Source organism: Coregonus lavaretus, assembly GCF_964263955.1.
Source record: "Coregonus lavaretus genome assembly, chromosome: 12".
In the NCBI taxonomy this organism is placed as follows: Eukaryota; Metazoa; Chordata; class Actinopteri; order Salmoniformes; family Salmonidae; genus Coregonus; species Coregonus lavaretus.
In genome coordinates, this window is record NC_139999.1 from 34,481,962 (window position 1) to 34,504,385 (window position 22,424).

General features: G+C 45.4%; 1 protein-coding gene across 1 annotated transcript in view; it reads left to right on the forward strand.

Moving 5' to 3' along the window:
- Nucleotides 1–22,424, forward strand: part of LOC311138405 (sodium channel protein type 8 subunit alpha-like) — a 75,261-nt gene that overhangs the window by 32,129 nt on the left and 20,708 nt on the right. The window contains exons 5-10 of the mRNA XM_084173076.1: nt 5,333–5,506; nt 5,763–6,119; nt 6,358–6,519; nt 6,691–6,984; nt 17,633–17,750; nt 17,976–18,130. Of these exons, the coding sequence (XP_084029202.1) occupies nt 5,333–5,506; nt 5,763–6,119; nt 6,358–6,519; nt 6,691–6,984; nt 17,633–17,750; nt 17,976–18,130 (1,260 nt within the window). The remainder of the gene's footprint in view (nt 1–5,332; nt 5,507–5,762; nt 6,120–6,357; nt 6,520–6,690; nt 6,985–17,632; nt 17,751–17,975; nt 18,131–22,424) is intronic.

Consider the following 22,424-nt stretch of genomic DNA (forward strand, 5'->3'; position numbering starts at 1 on the left):
TATCAGCTGCAAAATGGATTCACATGGCTGATATCCTGAAAAAATTGTGACAATCAAATAAACCTAATTGGAGAGCTTATGACTGAACAAAAAGGTAATGTTCATTTGAGAATACAACACAGAAACAGACAAATTAGAGACAGATTTCCTTCCCCTCTTTATTGCAGGATTGTTGATTAAACACAGATCACATCGACACTAGTTAATCTTGAATAATAGTTAAGTTCACAATTAAAACAAGTTTAAACACTTACTGTACGTTCAAAGAATCAACGCCATTTCAAAGTGTACAAGTAAGCTAACGCATTTGTAAAGGTTAGACGTTTTAGTAACAAGTAGGCTATTATTACTAAAGCATAATTTCAGGTGAACAAAGAAAAGTCAATACCAGAGGTGGCCAACCTCGCTCCCCTGATCCCTGATCTACGGGGGAGGAGAGTTCTGTTCCAGCCCAGCAATAGCACACTTGATTATTAATTAATTAGGTTTGATACATTGAATCAAGTGTGTTAGTGCTGGGCTGGAACAGAAGCGTGCTCGAGTTGGCCTGCTCGAGTTGTAATAGGTTTATACATTGTGTTTTTGTTCACAAAATGTGCTAACATAGGTACACATATAATCCATGGTATCCAAGGATGTACCCTTATTCTCTTGGGACATTAATTGGGACCTCTTCATCTGCAGACAGGGTTTTACAGATCTGTATCTGAGGACAGAAAACATCACAAAATAAACATGCTGCATTATACTCACATTAGACAGCACTGAATATTATGTTGCTATATCTCTCTGTCCTCAGCTTTGCTCGCTAGGGATTGGAACTGAGTAGCCTACTCTCCCTCTGACAGCTGGAACTGCTAGCTAATCCTTCTACCCTCTTCCATAGCTGTTAGCTAGCTACCTAGCTACAAATGCATTTAGAGTTACAATGATCAATACATCAAGATAGCTAGCTAACTAGCTAATATGAAGTTAGCAAGCTGGTGATATTTAGTTCACTTAGCTAGCTACAGTGCATTGAGCTCAGGTGCATCCTGTTTCCATTGATCATCCTTGAGATGTTTCTACAACTTGCTGAAAGGCACACACCTGTCTCCACAGAGGAACTCTGGAGCTCTGTCAGAGTGACCATCAGGTTCTTGTTCACCTCCCTGACCAAGGCCCTTCTCCCCCGATTACTCAGTTTGGCCGGGCGGACAGCTCTAGGAAGAGTCTTGGTGGTTCCAAACTTCTTCCATTTAAGAATGATGGAGGCCACTGTGTTCTTGGGGTCCTTCAAAGCTGTACCCTTCCCCAGATCTGTACCTCGACATAATCCTGTCTCGGAGCTCCAAGGACAATTCCTTCGACCTCATGGCTTGGTTTTTGCTCTGACATGCATTGTCAACTGTGGGACCTTATATAGATAGGTGGGTGCCTTTCCAAATCATGTCCAATTAATTAAATTTACCACAGGTGGACTCCAAGCAAGTTGTAGAAACATCTCAAGGATCCTCAATGGAAACAGGATGCACCTGAGCTCAATTTCGAGTCTCATAGCAAAGGGTTTATGACAAAGCAAAAACCAGTTTTTGCTTTGTCATTATGGGGTATTGTGTGTAGATTGATGAGGGGAAAAAAACTATTTAGTCCATTTTAGAATAAGGCTGTAACGTAACAAAATGTGGAAAAAGTCAAGGGGTCTGAACTTTCCGAATGCACTGTATACAGTATGTAAAGTTATCTAACTAGCAAAACTTACTTTAGGAGAAACTTAGCCTGCACACTAAGTTTCTGTAGCAAGCTAGCTAGCTAATAATACATCGTTTTTGATCATTTTCTAAATATATTTACTTACTTGAATAGGTTCTCCCACTGCCTCCGTTTTCTGGGTCCTTAGAAAAACTAAATAATGGGCAATCTTCCCAAAGTTTCTGGTGGTACCAAAACGCAGCCAGCCATGTAGACGATTGGAGAACTTCCAACAGACTGTCTTTGGTATTCAAACATGGCACTGGGTGCGGTTGCGGTTGCACAGTGATTTCTAACACAACTGCAAACCCTCTATTCAAATCAAATCAAATCAAATTTTATTTGTCACATACACGTGTTTAGCAGATGTTATAGCGGGTGTAGCGAAATGCTTGTGCTTCTAGCTCCGACAGTGCAGTAATATCTAAGAAGTAATATCTAAAAATGTCACTACATATACCCAATACACACAAAACTAGTAAGGAATGGGATTTGAGAATATATACATATATGGGCAAGCAATGACAGAGCGGCATGGACTAAGATACAGTAGAATATTATAGAATAGAACGCAGTATATACATATGAGATGAGTAGTGCAAGATATGTAAACATTATTCAAGTGACTAGTGTTCCATTTCTTAAAGTGGCCAGTGAGTTCATTAGGCAGCAGCCTCTAATGTGCTAGTGATGGCTATTTAACAGTCTGATGGCCTTGAGATAGAAGCTTTTTTTCATTCTCTTTGTCCCAGCTTTGACGCACCTGTACTGACCTCGCCTTCTGGATGATAGCGGGGTGAACAGGCAGTGGCTCGGGTGGTTGATGTCCTTGATGATCCTTTTGGCCTTCCTGTGACATCGGGTGCTGTATGTGTCTTGGAGGGCGGGTATTTTGCCCCCGGTAATGCGTTCGGCAGACCGCACCACCCTCTGGAGAGCTCTGCGGTTGCGGGCGGTGCAGTTGCCGTACCAGGCAGTGATACAGCCCAACAGGATGCTCTCAATTGTGCATCTGTAAAAGTTTGTGAGGGTTTTAGGTGCTAAGCCGAATTTCTTCAGCCTCCTGAGTTTGAAGAGGCTCTGTTGTGCCTTCTTCACCACACTGTCTGCATGGGTTGACCATTTCAGTTTGTCAGTGTTGTGTACGCCAAGGAACTTGAAGCTTTTGACCTTCTCCACTGCGGTCCCGTCGATGTGGATAGGGGGGTGCACCCTCTGCTGTTTCCTGAAGTCCACGATCATCATCTCCTTTGTTTTGTTGATGTTGAGTGAGAGGTTATTTTCCTGGCACCACACTCCCAGAGCCCTCACCTCCTCCCTGTAGGCGGTCTCGTCATTGTTGGTGATCAAGCCTACTACTGTTGTGTAGTCTGCAGACTTGATGATTGAGTTGGAGGCGTGCTTGGCCACGCAGTCATGGGTGAACAGGGAGTACAGGAGGGGGCTGAGCATGCACCCTTGTGGGGCTCCAGTGTTGAGGATCGGCAAAGTGGAGATGTTGTTTCCTACCTTCACCACCTGGGGGCGGCCCGTCAGGAAGTCCAGGACCCAGTTGCACAGGGCGGGGTTCAGACCCAGGGCCTCGAGCTTAATGATGAGCTTGGAGGGTTCTATGGTGTTGAATGCTGAGCTATAGTCAATGAACAGCATTCTTACATAGGTATTCCTCTTGTCCAGATGGGATAGGGCAGTGTGCAGTGTGATGGCAATTGCATCGTCTGTGGATCTATTGGGGCGGTAAGCAAATTGAAGTGGGTCTAGGGTGACAGGTAAGGTAGAGGTGATATGATCCTTGACTAGTCTCTCAAAGCACTTCATGATGACAGAGATGAGTGCTACAGGGCGATAGTCATTTAGTTCAGTTACCTTTGCTTTCTTGGGTACAGGAACAATGGTGGCCATCTTGAAGCATGTGGGAACAGCAGACTGGGAAAGGGAGAGATTGAATATGTCCATAAACACACCAGCCAGCTGGTCTGCGCATGCTCTGAAGACGTGGCTAGGGATGCCGTCTGGGCCGGCAGCCTTGCGGGGGTTAACATGCTTAAATGTCTTAATCACGTTGGCCATGGAGAAGGAGAGGCCACAGTCCTTGGTAGTGGGCCTCGTCAGTGGCACTGTGTTATCCTCAAAGCGGGCGAAGAAGGTGTTTAGCTTGTCTGGAAGAGAGACGTTGGTGTCGGCGATGTGGCTGGTTTTCCTTTTGTAGTCCGTGATTGTCTGTAGACCCTGCCACATACGTCTCGTGTCTGAGCCGTTGAATTGCGACTCCACCTTGTCTCTATACTGATGTTCTGCCCGTTTAATTGCCTTGCGGAGTGAGTAGCTACGCTGTTTGTATTCTGCCATATTCCCAGTCACCTTGCCATGGTTGAATGCGGTGGTTTGCGCTTTCAGATTTGCGCGAATGCTGCTATCTATCCACGGTTTCTGGTTAGGGTAGGTTTTAATAGTCACAGTGCGCACAACATCACCTATACACTTCCTGATAAACTCAGTGACCGTTTCAGGATATTCGTCTAAATTATTTTCGGAAGCTACCCGGAACATATTCCAGTCCGCGTGATCAAAACAATCTTGAAGCGTGAATTCCGATTAGTCAGACCAGTGCTGAATAGTCCTTAGCAAAGGTACTTCCTGTTTGAGTTTCAGCCTATAGAAAGGGAGAAGCAAAATGGAGTCGTGGTCAGATTTACCGAAAGGAGGGCGGGGGAGGGCCTTATAACCATCCTGGAAGTTCGAATAGCAATGGTCGAGGATTTTGGCAGCGCGAGTACAACAGTCGCTATGTTGATAGAACTTCGGCAGCCTATTGAAATCCAGCCAGAGTGAGAATAGCCAACAATTGGAACTTCTAATCATTTAATTATTGAGACTACCTAAATCATATAAACTGGAACAGCCATCTCAATAATGGGTGCATTAAGTCCAACTACTAACAGATTAGATCAGTTTTGAAAAATGTATCTTATTTATGGTTGTGTAGCATTAGATTAATCAACCAATCAATGTACATTCAAAAACACAGGTATTAAACAAATAATTCTGAATATCAACCTGCAATAAAGCAGGCTGGGAAAAATTATAATGATGGGCATGGTTTTGAGCAAACTCAACAAGCTTGTTCAAATCAGCTCACAGTGTTTATTGAGTAAACACATTATGTCAAATTCTTGTCCTTTAGAAGTCCACTCAACTCACAGAATAATGCTGATTAAGCGATTGGTTAAGTTGGCTTTTTTACAGTGTATGTAATTAGAGTAAAATACTGTAAAAAAAAAAACACATCTCCCCTCAATGAATTTGATTAATTGGTTGATTAATTATTTAATTAATTAATTACAATTACAGTAGCATTTACTTGTTTACAGTATAATACTGTGTGTCATTGGTTACTGTACTTACTTGCCACTAGCTGCCGGTAAGTTACTGTCAAATTCACAGCAACCCCTTTACAGTCTAAATTGCACCTTTCGACTATTGAATTGAAATTCAATGAATCTCCTGAATTGAAGTGGGGTTGACCCCAACCCTGTGTCCTACACTGGCAGCTTGACCCTAGGATCCGACTGTTAACCTCTGTCTCTCTTTGCACTCACAGGTTTTCACTGGTATCTTTGCTGGTGAGATGTTTGCCAAGCTGGCTGCCATGGATCCATACTACTACTTCCAGGAGGGCTGGAATTGTTTTGACAGCTTCATCGTGACCCTCAGTTTAGTCGAGCTGGTATTGGCTGACATTGAGGGTCTATCTGTGCTCAGGTCATTCCGATTGGTGAGTAGGAAAAGTGGTGTGGATTGGAATGAGGGAGCGTATTGATAACCATCTATGACCCTGATGTCCAGACAATATACCACAGGTGTGGTGAAGGGTTCACTCTGCAGCAGAGTTAGCTTGACTTGACTAATGACCAAATTCTCATACAGTATGATCAACATGTATTGACATCTAACCCCCCCCCCCCCCCCCCACACACACACACCTCAAATCTGTCTCTCCTCCCCTCCCTCCCTCTCTGTCTCTTATCTAGCTGAGAGTGTTTAAGCTGGCCAAGTCGTGGCCCACACTCAACATGCTCATCAAAATCATTCATTCTTCTGTGGGAGCCCTGGGAAACTTGACCTTGGTGCTGGCCCTTATCGTCTTCATCTTCGCCGTGGTTGGCATGCAACTGTTTGGAAAGAACTACAAGGACTGTGTTTGTAAGATCGCTATAAGCTGTAAGCTGCCCCGTTGGCACATGAACGACTTCTTTCACTCATTTCTCATGGTGTTTCGGGTTCTGTGCGGGGAGTGGATCGAATCCATGTGGGACTGCATGGAGGTGGCCGGCCAGAACATGTGCATGATCGTCTTCTTGATGGTCATGGTCATAGGCAACTTGGTGGTAAGAAAAACAACCATTGAAATATCCATATTCGAGTAGCAGTTTCTTGCATACCCTACCTGTGAAGATCAGGCCTTCACTTAGTGAATTGGAAGCAAGTAGCATTTCTGCATCCACATCCACGTGTAACAATGGTTTGTGCATTATAATTTTGGTCTGGTTAAGCCTGATATCAGTTAGTTTGCAGTTAGTGACACATCTGCTAAGACCTGCTCTCTGTGCACGGCCCTCTCCCCAGGTGTTGAACCTGTTCCTTGCTTTGTTGCTGAGCTCGTTCAGCGCAGACAACCTGGCACCCTCAGACGATGATGGAGAACAGAACAACCTGCAAATAGCCGTCGGTCGAATAAAGACGGGGATTGCCTGGGCCAAGGTCTTTGTAGCCGAGGTTATGAAGAAGGTATGCTGTGATGGCATGTCCTCTATGTTATGTTATGTATGACATCACTCTGATGTCATTGTTGTGTTGTTTCTGTGTTGTTTTAACAACACCAAGACAAACTCTTTCACAATGTACTTGAACGTCAGTATTTGTTTCCTGACTGATTTTAAATCTGATTCTGATTGCAAGGAGGAGGAAGAAGCAGAGGATGAGCAGAAGCATCTTGATGAGTTTGACGAGAAGCTTAACTGCATCGCGAACCAGAAGGGCATAGACATCAACCGCGAGTTGGACTACATCAATGGCACTACCAGCGGTATTGGCAGTAGCGTGGGCAAGTACATGATCGACGAGGACCACATGTCCTTCATCCACAATCCCAACCTGACCGTGTGCGTTCCCATTGCGGTCGGGGAGTCAGACTTCGATAACCTCAACACCGAGGACTTCAGCAGCGAGTCGGATGCGGAGAACAGCAAAGACGTGAGTATGGAGGAATGGGTGTGATATATTATTTCTATGCTATTTAAATATAGAAATGTATACTTTTGGTTGGGCCGTGGGGTATATAAGAGGGGAGGTGGGTGGTTGAGGAAGGTGGTTAATCGGAAAATGGGAAGGGGTGTTTTTGGTGCTTGATTAGGTGGAAGGTTTGACAGAGTTCTGTTGGAGGTTTAAGATAAGTTGTTAATTGAGTTGTTGAGACTTTGTCAAATATAGCATCCACTCCTCTAAGATTGCTCATACTTCTGACTTCTTATATGTTTTTTGTAGGTTTTCACAGAATCTAAATGCATTAGCTGAATATGTCTTCCCTACATAGCCACAAAAGTGTGACACATTCATATTTCTCAAAAACAACTTTATTTCAAAGGAGTACCATACTGCACATGTGCAGTTTGTTGCAGCTCGTTAACTTGAGATGATCACGTGTTTCTACGTAGCTTGGTGGCCATGACACTGCTAGCTAGCGTGATCAAGGGTTTGTATTGGAATGGCCGTTAGAAATGTCTCTTTCTGTATAGAACCTCTTTGATTTAGCTATATCTCACCTAACTAAACATGTTTCATAGCTAAACCAACAAGCTAGTTAGCTAACTAGCACAACTAACACAATGTATTTTGCAAACCTAGATAGCTAGGTACTGAAACAAATGCAACGGATCTGTAACTCAAATCAGAAATCACAACAGGATTAGCTTATACCAATCAAAAGATAGTTATTTTAGTAATCGCATCGTCTTTCACAAGTTGAACCGTGGCTAATGTGTTTGCCTTTATCCGTCACCGGCTCTCCTGATGAGTAGAAGGAGGTAATGTATATGCTTTTGTTAGCAAATGCAAGCTACAATATGCCAATGATGAGACTGTGACCATAGAAATATAACTCCTAGAAGTGGAATAGCCTCTCAAACCATGGCAATTTGACGGCCCCTTGTGGGTACACTCAATATGGCTGACATTGTATGCTTAATTGCCACGTTAACATGGAATGTTCATTAAAATGATGCTGTGGCTTTATAATGTCAATTGTGTTGACTGTTAATAAAGCACAAATTGAATGCTGTACTTCCAGCTTTATTTTCTGATCATGGGTACTCTAAAAATGGCCGCCGGTCTACCCATCACCGACCCATTGACTTGAATAGGGTTGTCCGTTCTATGAATTATATTTCTATGACTGACTTTGAAGGTAATGTACAGCTACATTTATGTTAGCTAATACAAGCTGCAATACGGTAGTGATGAGAAAGAATGACTTTGTGACTAAATAGGATTTAGCAAGGTGTGCCAACAAAGTGCTTACCTTCACATGCGCATCTTCTAATGGTTAACTAGAAATAGTTAACACGCTCCAGAAAACAAATCAATCCCAGGAAAAATGTATTCCTTATAGCAAAACATTATGCCTCAAGCTTATTAGTGTGCTTGATCCCACTACTAACCAGGGGTTGGAACCAAAATTATTTTCCAATCGTTTCATTCTGAACAGAACCATTATTTATTTCATTCCGCTCCACTGTTCCGACCAGCAAAATAAAGTTCTGAACCAGTTCGAACCAAAAAAAAAGTACCGGTTTCTATCGTTCCTTTCTATTCCTTTTTAAACCTCTGAAACTGTCATTTGTTTTACATTTAGCATATATATATATAAATAAACAAGTATTTTTTCACAAAAATAGTGCACTGGGCCTTTACTAGTCCTGTATTAGTACAGGGAAATGTTTTCTTCAGCACCATGTTTGTAACGTCGGCAGTAGGCTACAGTAACCTATGCTTCAGAGGGGAGGGGCAGATAGCCTACACACAAGTACACCCACTGGCAAAGATTTCCAGCTGGCAGGCAGACGCTGGAATACGTTTCTGAGTGGCAGTGAGGGCTTTGCATTTATGCTTTGTTGCGATTTTTGTGGGACTGGAAAAAATTGCCAGAACGTAAAATAACGTTATTAACCGGTTCCCATGCTTTTAAAATAACGGTTCTGTTCCGGAACAGTATAGATCACTTTAGTTTCAGGTTAGGGTTCTGTTCCTCAAATAATTTCATTATTTTCTGGTCCAACCCTTGCTACTAACCACTATTGTTATCCAGCATTTTCATTTTAATTAATGTGCTTGCTTCAGCAAGACCACTACTGTTAAATAGCTGACGCAATCGCTCACATTTTCTTCAGGAAATGTTCCTTTTCTAGTTATAGCATGATGCTTTGCAGAGTAGCCAAATACAGCGCCTTCAGAAAGTGTTTATACCGCTTGACTTATTCCACATTTTGTTGTGTTACTGCCTGAATTCAACCATATTTTCTCACCCATCTACACAAAATACCCCATAATGACAAAGTAAAAACATGTTTATAGAAATGTTTGCATATCTATTGAAAATGAAATTCAGAAATATCTCATTTATATAAGTATTCACACCCCTGAGTCAGTACATGTGTCAGAGGTGTGTGTGTAGATGAGTGGAAGGAATCAAGCGCAGGAACCAGGATGACTTCAACCGTCTTTAGTAATGTTTCCAAAACACGAGAACAATGAGTCGCCAACCCAACCGGGTGGCGCAAACAATTACGCACCGAACACAGTGCGTCAAAAACAAGAAAAGCGCACGCAGTGCGAGCTCTCGGGAAAAACAACGAGAGATACAATAAACTTCACAGAGGCAGGCTGACAAATAAACAATCACGCATAACACCTGACCCAAACACACGAAACTAAATAGGGAACAATAAAGACACAAATAAGGGACAGGTGTTATGAACAGACAAAACCAAATGAACATGAAACATAGAACGGTGGCAGCTAGTACTCCGGAGACGACGACCGCCGAAGCCTGCCCGAACAAGGAAGAGGAGCAGCCTCGGCCGAAACCGTGACAGTACCCCCCCCCTTGACGCGCGGCTCCAGCCGTGCGCCGACCCGGAGCTCGGGGACGACCCGGACGACGCGGAGCAGGGCGCGCAGGATGACCCCGATGGAAATCGGTCAGTAGGGACTGGTCTAATACGTCCCTCCTTGGCACCCAGCACCGCTCCTCCGGACCGTACCCCTCCCACTCCACGAGATATTGAAGACCCCCCATCCGGCGTCTAGAATCCAGGATGGACCTCACGGTGTACGCCGGAGCCCCCTCGATGTCCAACGGGGGCGGAGGAGTCTCCTCAATCTCAAAGTCCTGGAGTGGACCAGCTACCACCGGCCTGAGGAGAGACACATGGAACGAGGGGTTAATATTTTTGTAATCAACAGGTAGTTCTAACCTATAACTCACCTCGTTCAATCTCCTCAGGACTTTAAATGGCCCCACAAACCGCCGACCCAGCTTCCGGCAGGGCAGGCGGAGGGGCAGGTTTCTGGTTGAGAGCCAGACTCGATCTCCAGGTGCGTACACTGGCCCCTCACTGCGGTGTAGGTCGGCGCTCGTCTTCTGTCGACGTATGGCACGCTGCAGATGGACGTGTGCAGCGTCCCACGTCTCTTCCGAGCGCCGCACCCACTCATCCACAGCGGGGGCCTCTATCTGGCTCTCATGCCATGGTGCCAGAACCGGCTGGTACCCTAATACACACTGAAAAGGGGTTAGTTGGGTGGAGGAGTGGCGAAGAGAGTTCTGTGCCATCTCGGCCCAGGGCACATATCTCGCCCACTCCTCCGGCCGGCCCTGACAGTATGACCTCAGAAACCTACCCACGTCCTGGTTGACACGTTCAACCTGCCCATTACTCTCCGGGTGGTACCCCGAGGTAAGGCTTACCGAAACCCCCAACCGTTCCATAAATGCTCTCCACACTCTAGAGGTGAACTGGGGGCCTCGGTCAGACACTATATCCTCGGGTACCCCGTAGTGCCGGAAGACATGGGTGAACAGAGCCTCTGCGGTCTGTAGGGCAGTGGGTAGACCCGGCATGGGAAGGAGACGACAGGCCTTAGAGAACCGATCCACAACGACCAGGATGGTAGTATTCCCCTGTGAGGGGGGAAGGTCGGTAACAAAATCCACCGAGAGGTGGGACCAGGGTCGTTGTGGAATAGGCAGGGGTTGTAACTTACCCCTGGGCAAATGTCTGGGCGCCTTACACTGGGCACACACCGAACAGGAGGAGACATAAATCCTCACATCCCTAGCTAACGTTGGCCACCAGTACTTCGTGCTAAGGCAGTGCACTGTCCGGCCGATACCTGGATGGCCAGAGGAGGGGGACGTATGAGCCCAACAAATGAGGCGATCGCGTACCTCGAGCGGAACGTACGTCCGACCCACCGGACACTGTGGAGGACTCGGGTCGGTGCGTAACGCCCGCTCGATCTCACCATCAACCTCCCACACCACCGGAGCAACCAGACAGGACTCCGGTAGTATGGGCGTGGACTCAACTGCCCTCTCCTCTGCGTCATACCGCCGAGACAGAGCATCTGCCTTCCCGTTCTGGGACCCAGGGATGTATGTGATTTTAAACACAAACCGGGCTAGGAACATAGTCCAGCGAGCCTGGCGAGGATTCAGTCTCCTAGCTGCCCGGATGTACTCCAGGTTACGATGGTCAGTTAGAATGAGGAAAGGGTGTTGAGCCCCCTCGAGCCAATGCCGCCACACCTTTAGGGCCTGTACCACGGCTAACAGCTCCCTGTCTCCTACGTCATAATTCCGCTCCGCCGGACTGAGCTTCTTACTGTAAAACGCACAGGGACGGAGTTTAGGTGGAGTGCCAGAACGCTGGGAAAGAACGGCCCCTATCCCGGCCTCTGACGCGTCCACCTCTACTTGGAACGGTAAAGAGGGATCCGGATGCGCCAACACCGGCGCCGAGGTAAACAGGTCCTTCAGTCTCCCAAATGCCCTGTCCGCCTCAGCTGACCACCGCAAGCGCACCGGACCCCCCTTTAACAGAGACGTTATGGGAGCTGCCACCTGTCCAAAACCCCGGATAAACCTCCGGTAATAATTCGCAAAACCCAAGAACCGTTGCACCTCCTTCACAGTGGTTGGGGTCTGCCAATTACGCACAGCTGACACCCGGTCTACCTCCATCTTCACCCCTGACGCAGATAACTGGTAACCCAGAAAGGAGACCGACTTCTGGAAAAACAGACATTTCTCTGCCTTGACATATAGGTCATGCTCCAACAGCCTCCTCAATACTCGGCGCACCAGGGCTACATGCTCAGCACGGGTAGGACTATACACCAGAATGTCGTCGATGTACACAACTACTCCCTGTCCCTGCATGTCCCGGAAAATCTCATCGACGAAGGATTGGAAGACTGAGGGAGCATTCATCAACCCATATGGCATGACTAGATACTCGTAGTGTCCGGAAGTCGTGCTAAACGCTGTCTTCCATTCATCGCCCTCTCGAATGCGCACCAAGTTATATGCGCTCCTAAGATCCAATTTTGTAAAGAACTGCGCACCGTGCAGTGACTCCGTCATAGTCGCAATCAGAGGAAGTGGATAGCTGTACTTCACTGTGATCTGATTGAGACCGCGGTAATCAATACACGGGCGCAGACCTCCATCCTTTTTCTTCACAAAAAAGAAACTTGAGGAAGCGGGTGAAACGGAGGTCCGTATGTATCCCTGTCTAAGAGACTCAGAGATGTACGTCTCCATAGCCTTTCTCTCCTCTTGAGACAAGGGATACACATGGCTCCGCGGGAGAGCTGCTCCTGACTGGAGATCTATCGCACAATCCCCCCGTCTATGAGGCGGCAGCTGCGCCGCCCTAGTCTTACTGAACGCCAGTGCCAAATCCTCATACTCGGGGGGAATCTGCAGTGCTGGCATTAGATTCGGACTCTCCACCGAGGTCGCCCCTATGGAAACACCCAGACACCGCCCCTCACATTGAGCAGACCACCCTTTAAGAGCTTTCTCTCGCCACCTAATAATAGGGTCATGCGTCATCAACCAGGGAAGACCCAGCACTACCGGATACGCAGGAGAGTCAATCAGGTAGAGTTGAATTCTCTCCTCATGACCCTCCTGCGCCATCATCTGAAGGGGTGCTGTGACTTCCCTAATCAACCCAGACCCTAACGGACGGCTATCTAGGGCATGGACGGGGAAAGGCTTATCCACTGGAAGGAGGGGGATCCCTAACTCTATACAAAACTGGCGATCTACAAAATTCCCAGCTGCGCCTGAATCTACCAGCGCCTTATGCTGGGAACGAGGTGCAACCTGTGGGAAACAAACAGGCAAGGTTAGGTGCACGACAGAAAGCTCTGGGTAAGCAGGGCGCCTACTCACCTGGGTGGAACCCCCAATGCGTGACCTGCCTTCTCCCTCACTGGAGAACCCGCCCCAACACCTAGCCGCGGTGTGCCCTCCACGACCACAGTTGGTGCAAGGGCCGGGTCCCCTCGGGCTCCTCCTCCTCCGGTCCCTAGCGCCAGCACCTCCGAGCTCCATAGGGCTCGGCTCGGAGGTGCTGGAGAGTGGAATGGGCGAACCCCCCCCCCCGGGACGCCCACGGGTGGCGAGCAGGGTATCCAGCCGGATGGCCATGTCGACCAGCTGGTCGAAAGTCAACGAAGTGTCCCTGCACGCCAACTCTCGCTGGACGTCCTCCCGGAGGCTGCAGCGGAAATGGTCGATATGGGCCCGCTCATTCCACCCTGCATCAGCCGCTAGGGTCCGAAACTCCAAGGCAAAGTCCTGGGCGCTCCTCATCCCCTGTCGGAGGTAGAATAGCCGCTCCCCCGCCGCCTTCCCCTCTGGTGGATGGTCGAACACAGCACGGAAGCGGCGGGAGAACTCCGCATAGTTCGTGGTAGCGGCGTCCATTCTCCTCCACTCGGCGTTGGCCCACTCCAACGCCTTGCCGGTGAGACAGGAGATGAGGGCTGAGACGCTCTCGTGTCCCGAGGGCGCCGGGTGTACGGTGGCGAGGTAGAGCTCCACCTGCAGCAGGAACCCTTGACACCCGGCAGTGGAGCCGTCGTACGCCCTCGGGAGCGAGAGCCGAATCCCACTTGGTTCAGGAGATGAGACAGGAGGGCTGACCGATGGAGCTGGGTCGGTTCGTGGTGGTGTGGGAACCCCGCTGGTCTCCCATCGGTGCAGGGTATTCATCACCCCCTCCAGGGCGTGACAGACCTGATTGATGCGGTCCTCCTGACCACGAAGACGTTCAGCCATCTCGGCTGTCGGCGTGGTCTCTCCTGCTGATTCCATGATTGATGCGTGATTCTGTCAGAGGTGTGTGTGTAGATGAGTGGAAGGAATCAAGCGCAGGAACCAGGATGACTTCAACCGTCTTTAGTAATGTTTCCAAAACACGAGAACAATGAGTCGCCAACCCAACCGGGTGGCGCAAACAATTACGCACCGAACACAGTGCGTCAAAAACAAGAAAAGCGCACGCAGTGCGAGCTCTCGGGAAAAACAACGAGAGATACAATAAACTTCACAGAGGCAGGCTGACAAATAAACAATCACGCATAACACCTGACCCAAACACACGAAACTAAATAGGGAACAATAAAGACACAAATAAGGGACAGGTGTTATGAACAGACAAAACCAAATGAACATGAAACATAGAACGGTGGCAGCTAGTACTCCGGAGACGACGACCGCCGAAGCCTGCCCGAACAAGGAAGAGGAGCAGCCTCGGCCGAAACCGTGACAACATGTTAGAATCATCTTTGGCAGCGATTACAGCTGTGTGTCTTTCTGGGTAAGTCTCTAAGAGCTTTGCACACCTGGATTGTACAATATTTGCACTTCTTTTATTTATTTTTATTCCTCAAGTTCTGTCAAGTTGACAGCCATTTTCAAGTCTTGCCATAGATTTTCAAGCCGATTTAAGTCAAACTTGTAACTAGGCCACTCAGGAACATTCAGTGTCATCTTGGTAAGCAACTCCAGTGTATATTTGGCCTTGTGTTTTAGGTTATTGTCCTCCTAAAAGGTGAATTTGTCTCCCAGTGTCTGTTTGGAAAGCAGACTGAACCAGGTTTTCCTCTAGGATTTTGCCTGTGCTTAGCTCTATTCCATTTATTTGTATCATTAAAAAAAACTCCCTAGTCCTTGCTGATGACAAGCATACCCATAACATGATTCAGCCACCACCATGCTTGAAAATATGAAGAGTGGTACTCAGTGATGTGTTGGATTTTCCCCAAACACAACGCTTTGTATTCAGGACATAAAGTACATTTCTTTGCCACATCTTTTGCAGTTTTACTTTAGTGCTTTATTGCAAACAGAAACCATATTTTGGAATATTTGTATTCTGTACATGCTTTCTTCTTTTCGCTCTGTCATTTAGGTTAGTATTGTGGAGTAACTACAATGTTGTTGATCCATCCTCAGTTTTCTCCTATCACAGCCATTAAACTCTGTAACTGTTTTAAAGTCACCATTGGCCTCATGGTGAAATCCCTGAGCGGTTTGCTTCCTCTCTAGTAACTGAGTTAGGAAGGACGCCTGTAACTTTGTAGTGAGTGGGTGTATTGATACACCATCCAAAGTGTAAATAATAACTTCACCATGCTCAAAGGGATATTCAGTGTCTCCCTTTTTTTTTTTTTACCCATCTACCAATAGGTGCCCTTTTTCACGAGGCATTGGAAAACCTCCCTGGTCTTTGTGGTTGAATTGGTGTTTGAAATGTACTGCTCGACTAATGGGCCTTACAGATAATTGTATGTGTGGGGTACAGAGATGGTACAAATTATTATGTGACTTGTTAAGCAAATTCTTGCTCCTGAACTTATTTAGGCTTGCCATAACAAAGGGGTTGAATACTTTTCAGCTTTTCATTTTTTATTAACTTGTAAACATTAAAAAAAGAACAATTCCACTTTGACATTATGGGGTATGATCTCAATTGTAGCCATTTTAAATTCAGGCTGTAACACAAGAAAATGTGGAAAAAGTAAAGGGGTGTGAATACTTTCTGAAGGCACTGTATATGCTGAGGCTCTTGAGATTGCAGTCTTAATGTAGTGGATGATGTAACGGCTTAAAGTGCATTTGTGTGTATATGTGTGTGTATGCAATGTGTGTCTTTTTAATCCACTCATCAACACTGGACTGAGCGGTGAATAGAGAGCGGTGAACACAGAGGGGCGAACACAGGAGACCGGCAGATGACCTGACGTTTCAGAAAATGTGTTTAGACATGGCAGTACCACTGAATCTGCAGACTGACAGACAGACAGACTGACGGACACTGCTTTGTGTATGTCAACGTGTGGGAAAGGTCCTTCTCACTCGTACAGTATGTGGATATGTTGTGGAGCGTTGATGCTTGGGTCACCTTGACCTGGTTTGCAGAGGGAAGTTATGCAGCAGCTCCAATACCTGTACCAGATCCCCAGTCTTCTCCCCTACCTGTCTCCACCAACCACACGGCAGGCTATCCTGCAGCTAAGCCTGTCACAGCCCAGCCCTGCAGCGATTGGACGGACACAGAGCCCCTGTCAGCCAGTCAGCGATCTGTCTGTCTGTTTGTGATACTGGAGAAAGAGAGCAAGAGAGAGGGGGAGAGAGAGACTGTGTGTGAGAGTAAGAGAGAGAAGCACAGTCTTTCTGCTGACGATTCAGGATTCTAAAGTGAAGCGTCATTCATCCGTGAATTGGATTGGCTCTGTGTGTGTGTGTGTGTGTGTGTGTGTGCGTGCATGCGTGTGTTTCCTAGTTCACCTTGACTTACTGTTCAGCTTTAAGATGATTTATTAGGTTGGCTAGACCAGGCATATGTCTGTTTAAACGTCTCTACCTAAACATGCTGGTCGAAATCAGCCTCAATATATTTACATTTTAGGCCTGTCGTAGGCCTATGTGTTGAATCATCTCTCCATAACTGTTTCACTGTAATCATATCAAATAATACTTTGGTAACGGTCGTCGTTTGTAGCTGGACTGTTGTATTTAAGAATTTCTTCTGAGAGTCTGTGAGTATCTTTACCATGAGACATGAATTAAAAAGCCCAGGCCTATGATCCTTCCCCCACCTCACTTTAATTTACATTTTACATTTTAGTCATTTAGCAGACGCTCTTATCCAGAGCGACTTACAGATAGTGAGTGCATACATTTTTCATACTGGCCCCTCTTGATTGCCATATGTGTTTTATCCTGTGCATTGAGTAAAAGCTTTTACCACTGGATCTAATGCTCTAGTCTATTTACATAAAGATACCTAGAAACAAATCATGCATCACTGTCAATTCTGCATATGCATATTTATCAGGTGACCAGCCCTAATAATGTAATCAATCAGCAGCCAAGGTTAATGACTAGCTGGTCAATGTTGCTATTAATAATACTCACTTCAGGGCAAATAGACAAGGTTACCCACACATCCATGGTCGGAATGTAAGAGAATGTGTTAAAAATGCAGACAACACGTAGCATCTAACCTCCAACTGCAACACAGAGTTTTTCCTGGTTAGGTTACGTGGCCCTTAAATCATGATACCTATGAGGTATCCACAGAAAGGGTGAGCGGGTGACTAGTGGATGCTTTTGTAGGCAGTGGGTACCACTGTGCAGTATCTTTGTACATACTAGCTCATAACACCACATAATGTTCTGTGATGTTAGGAGTTTGATTTGAGGTTCCTCCCTTCCTCTCTCCTGTTTCTGTCTGACCCTCTCTCCTGTTGTCTGCCTCAGCTGGATGACACTAGCTCTTCGGAGGGCAGCACCATAGACATCAAGCCTGATGTGGAGGAGGTGGTGGTGGTGGAGGTTGTGGAGGAGTTCCTGGACCCAGATGCCTGCTGGACAGATGGTAACTAAGAACCCACAGAGAGACACAGGGCTCAGTCTGGCCACAATAGCACTTATTGGCCATGCCAAGTGTGGGTCTGTGAGTGTTTGTCATCATCTTCAGTTTGTATGGCATAATGAGGCCATTTTATGTGTGTGTGTAGTCAATAGTGTGTACATGTACTAAACGTGTTTGTCTGTATCATTAACAGTGAGTGTGTGTGTGTGTGTGTGCCCTCTTATCCAGAATGCGTTGCCAAGTATACGTTTTTGTACTTGCCCATTGATCATGGCTGGGGGAAGCACTGGTGGTTCCTGAGGAAGACAAGCTACCTGATCGTGGAGCATAACTGGTTTGAGACGGTCATCATCTTCATGATCCTTCTCAGTAGCGGGGCGTTGGTAAGAACGCACACACACACGTTTGTTTTACTATCCTTCTGGGGACCAAACAATTGATTCCCATTCAAAATCCTATTTTTCCAAACCCTAAACCTAACCCTAATCCTTAACCTAAACCTAACCCTAACTCCTAAACCTAACCCTAACTCTAATTCTAACCCTAGCCCTAAACCTAACCCCTAAGCCTTTTTCCTTGGGTGGACCTGTGAAATGTCCCCACTTGTTTTACTATCCTTGTGGGGACTTCTGGTTCCCACAAGGATAGTAAAACAAAACACACACACACACACACACTAACAGTTTAGCTCATACTGCACCATTAAGTACTGTCTTACAGTAAACCGTATCAGTTCTGACAGAATGTACTGAAATTGAATAATTAAATAATTAAATATTTTATTCCCCCTTCTTGCAAAGTGTAAGTCTTAGAGAGATCATGCCTTTTGCCTTTCTTCTGCGACTGTTTGTGATATGATTCTTGCTAATGAGCAGCAAAGTTCTGTAATGCATTAACCTTTTAACCAAAGGAATACAGCTTAGTTTGCAGCTTTCTGTGGGACTGTAGAACAATGGTGATTCAGAATGCTTACAGTGCCTTCAGAAAGTATTCACACCCCTTGATTTTTTCCACATTTTGTTGTGTTACAAGGTGGGATAAAAATTGATTTAATTGTCATTTTTTGTCAATGATCTAAACAAAATGTGTTTTCCTACCATTTGTAAAAATTTATGAAAAATAAAACACTAATACATCTTGATTACATACAGTGGGGAAAAAAAGTATTTAGTCAGCCACCAATTGTGCAAGTTCTCCCACTTAAAAATATGAGAGAGGCCTGTAATTTTCATCATAGGTACATGTCAACTATGACAGACACATTGAGATTTTTTTCTCTCCAGAAAATCACATTGTAGGATTTTTAATGATTTTATTTGCAAATTATGGTGGAAAATAAGTATTTGGTCACCTACAAACAAGCAAGATTTCTGGCTCTCACAGACCTGTAACTTCTTCTTTAAGAGGCTCCTCTGTCCTCCACTCGTTACCTGTATTAATGGCACCTGTTTGAACTTGTTATCAGTATAAAAGACACCTGTCCACAACCTCAAACAGTCACACTCCAAACTCCACTATGGCCAAGACCAAAGAGCTGTCAAAGGACACCAGAAACAAAATTGTAGACCTGCACCAGGCTGGGAAGACTGAATCAGCAATAGGTAAGCAGCTTGGTTTGAAGAAATCAACTGTGGGAGCAATTATTAGGAAATGGAAGACATACAAGACCACTGATAATCTCCCTCGATCTGGGGCTCCACGCAAGATCTCACCCCGTGGGGTCAAAATGATCACAAGAACGGTGAGCAAAAATCCCAGAACCACACGGGGGGACCTAGTGAATGACCTGCAGAGAGCTGGGACCAAAGTAACAAAGCCTACCATCAGTAACACACTACGCCGCCTGGCACTCAAATCCTGCAGTGCCAGACGTGTCCCCCTGCTTAAGCCAGTACATGTCCAGGCCCGTCTGAAGTTTGGATGATCCAGAAGAGGATTGGGAGAATGTCATATGCTCAGATGAAACCAAAATATAACTTTTTGGTAAAAACTCAACTCGTCGTGTTTGGAGGACAAAGAATGCTGAGTTGCATCCAAAGAACACCATACCTACTGTGAAGCATGGGGGTGGAAACATCATGCTTTGGGGCTGTTTTTCTGCAAAGGGACCAGGACGACTGATCCGTGTGAAGGAAAGAATGAATGGGGCCATGTATCGTGAGATTTTGAGTGAAAACCTCCTTCCATCAGCAAGGGCATTGAAGATGAAACGTGGCTGGGTCTTTCAGCATGACAATGATCCCAAACACACCGCCCGGGCAACGAAGGAGTGGCTTCGTAAGAAGCATTTCAAGGTCCTGGAGTGGCCTAGCCAGTCTCCAGATCTCAACCCCATAGAAAATCTTTGGAGGGAGTTGAAAGTCTGTGTTGCCCAGCGACAGCCCCAAAACATCACTGCTCTAGAGGAGATCTGCATGGGAGGAATGGGCCAAAATACCAGCAACAGTGTTTGAAAACCTTATGAAGACTTACAGAAAACGTTTGACCTGTGTCATTGCCAACAAAGGGTATATAACAAAGTATTGAGAAACTTTTGTTATTGACCAAATACTTATTTTCCACCATAATTTGCAAATAAATTCATAAAAAATCCTACAATGTGATTTTCTGGATTTTTTTCCCTTATTTTGTCTGTCATAGTTGACGTGTACCTATGATGAAAATTACAGGCCTCTGTCATCTTTTTAAGTGGGAGAACTTGCACAATTGGTGGCTGACTAAATACTTTTTTTCCCCACTGTAGGTATTCAACCCCCTGAGTCAATACATGTTAGAATCACCTTTGGCAGTGATTACAGCTGTGAGTCTTTCTGGGTAAGTCTCTAAGAGCTTTACACACCTGGATTGTACAATATTTGCATTTATTATTTTAAAAATTATTCAAGCTTTGTCAAGTTGGTTATTGATTAATGCTAGACATACATTTTCATGTCGTGCTATAGATTTTCAAGCAGATTTAAGTCAAAACTGTAACTAGGCCACTCAGGAATATTCAATGTCGTCTAAGCAACTCCAGTGTATATTTGGCCTTGTGTTTTAGGTTATTGTCCTGCTGATAGGTGAATTGGTCTCCCAGTGTCTGTTGTAAAGCAGACTGAACCATGTTTTCCTCTAGGATTTTGCCTATGCTTAGCTCTATTCCGTTTATTTTTATCCCCCCAAAAAACTCCCTAGTCCTTGCTGATGACAAGCATACCCATAACATGATGCAGCCACTACCATGCTTGAAAATATGAAGAGAGGTACACAGTGATGTGTTGTGTTGGATTTGCCTCAAACATAACCGTTTGTATTCAGGACATAAATTGAATTTCTTTGACACATTTTTTGCTTTTTTACTTTAGTGCCTTATTGCAAACAGGATGCATGTTCTGGAATACTTTTTTTCTGTACAAGCTTCCTTCTTTTCACTCTGTCATTTAGGTTAGTATTGCGGAGTAACTACAATGTTGTTGATACATCCTCAGTTTTCTCCTATCACAGCCATTAAACTCTGTAACTGTTTTAAAGTCACCATTGGCCTCATGATGAAATCCCTGAGCGGTTTGCTTCCTCTCCGGCAACTGAGTTAGGAAGGACGCCTGTATCTTTGTAGTGACTGGGTGTATTAATACACCATCCAAAGCGTATTTAATAACTTCACCATGCTCAAAGGGATATTCAATGTCTACTTTTATTTATCTTTACCCATCTACCAATAGGTGCCCTTCTTTGCGAGGCATTGGAAAATCTTCCTGGTCATTGTGGTTGAATCTGTGTTTGAAATTCACTGCTCGATTGAGAGACGTAGAGATAATTGTATGTGTGGGGTACAGAGATGAGATAGTCCTTCAAAAATCATGTTAAACACTATTATTGTGCACAGAGTGAGTCCATGCAACATATTATGTGACGTGTTAAGCACATTTTTACTCCTGCACTTACAGTTGAAGTCGGAAGTTACATACACTTAGGTTGGAGTCATTAAAACTAGTTTTTTCAACCACTCCACAAATTTCTTGTTAACAAATTATAGTTTTGGCAAGTCGGTTAGGACATCTACTTTGTGCATGACACAAGTAATATTTCCAACAATTGTTTACAGACAGATTATTTCACTTATAATTCACTGTATCACAATTCCAGTGGGTCAGAAATGTACATACACTAAGTTGACTGTGCCTTTAAACAGCTTGGAAAATTCCAGAAAATGATGTCATGGCTTTAGAAGCTTCTGATAGGCTAATTGACATCATTTGACTTAATTGGATGTGGATGTATTTGAAGGCCTACCTTCAAACTCAGTGCCTCTTTACTTGTCATCATGGGAAAATCAAAAGAAATCAGCCAAGACCTCAGAAAACAAATGGTAGACCTCTACAAGTCTGGTTCATTCTTGGGAGCAATTTCCAAACGCCTGAAGGTACCACGTTCATCTGTACAAAAAATAGTACGCAAGTATAAACACCATGGGACCAGGCAGCCGCCATACCGCTCAGGAAGGAGACGCGTTCTGTCTCCTAGAGATGAAAAGGTGCAAAAAGTGCAAATCAATCCCAGAACAACAGCAAAGGACCTTGTGAAGATGCTGGAGGAAACAGGTACAAAAGTATCTATATCCACAGTAAAACGAGTCCTATATCGACATAACCTGAAAGGCCGCTCAGCAAGGAAGAAGCCACTGCTCCAAAACCGCCA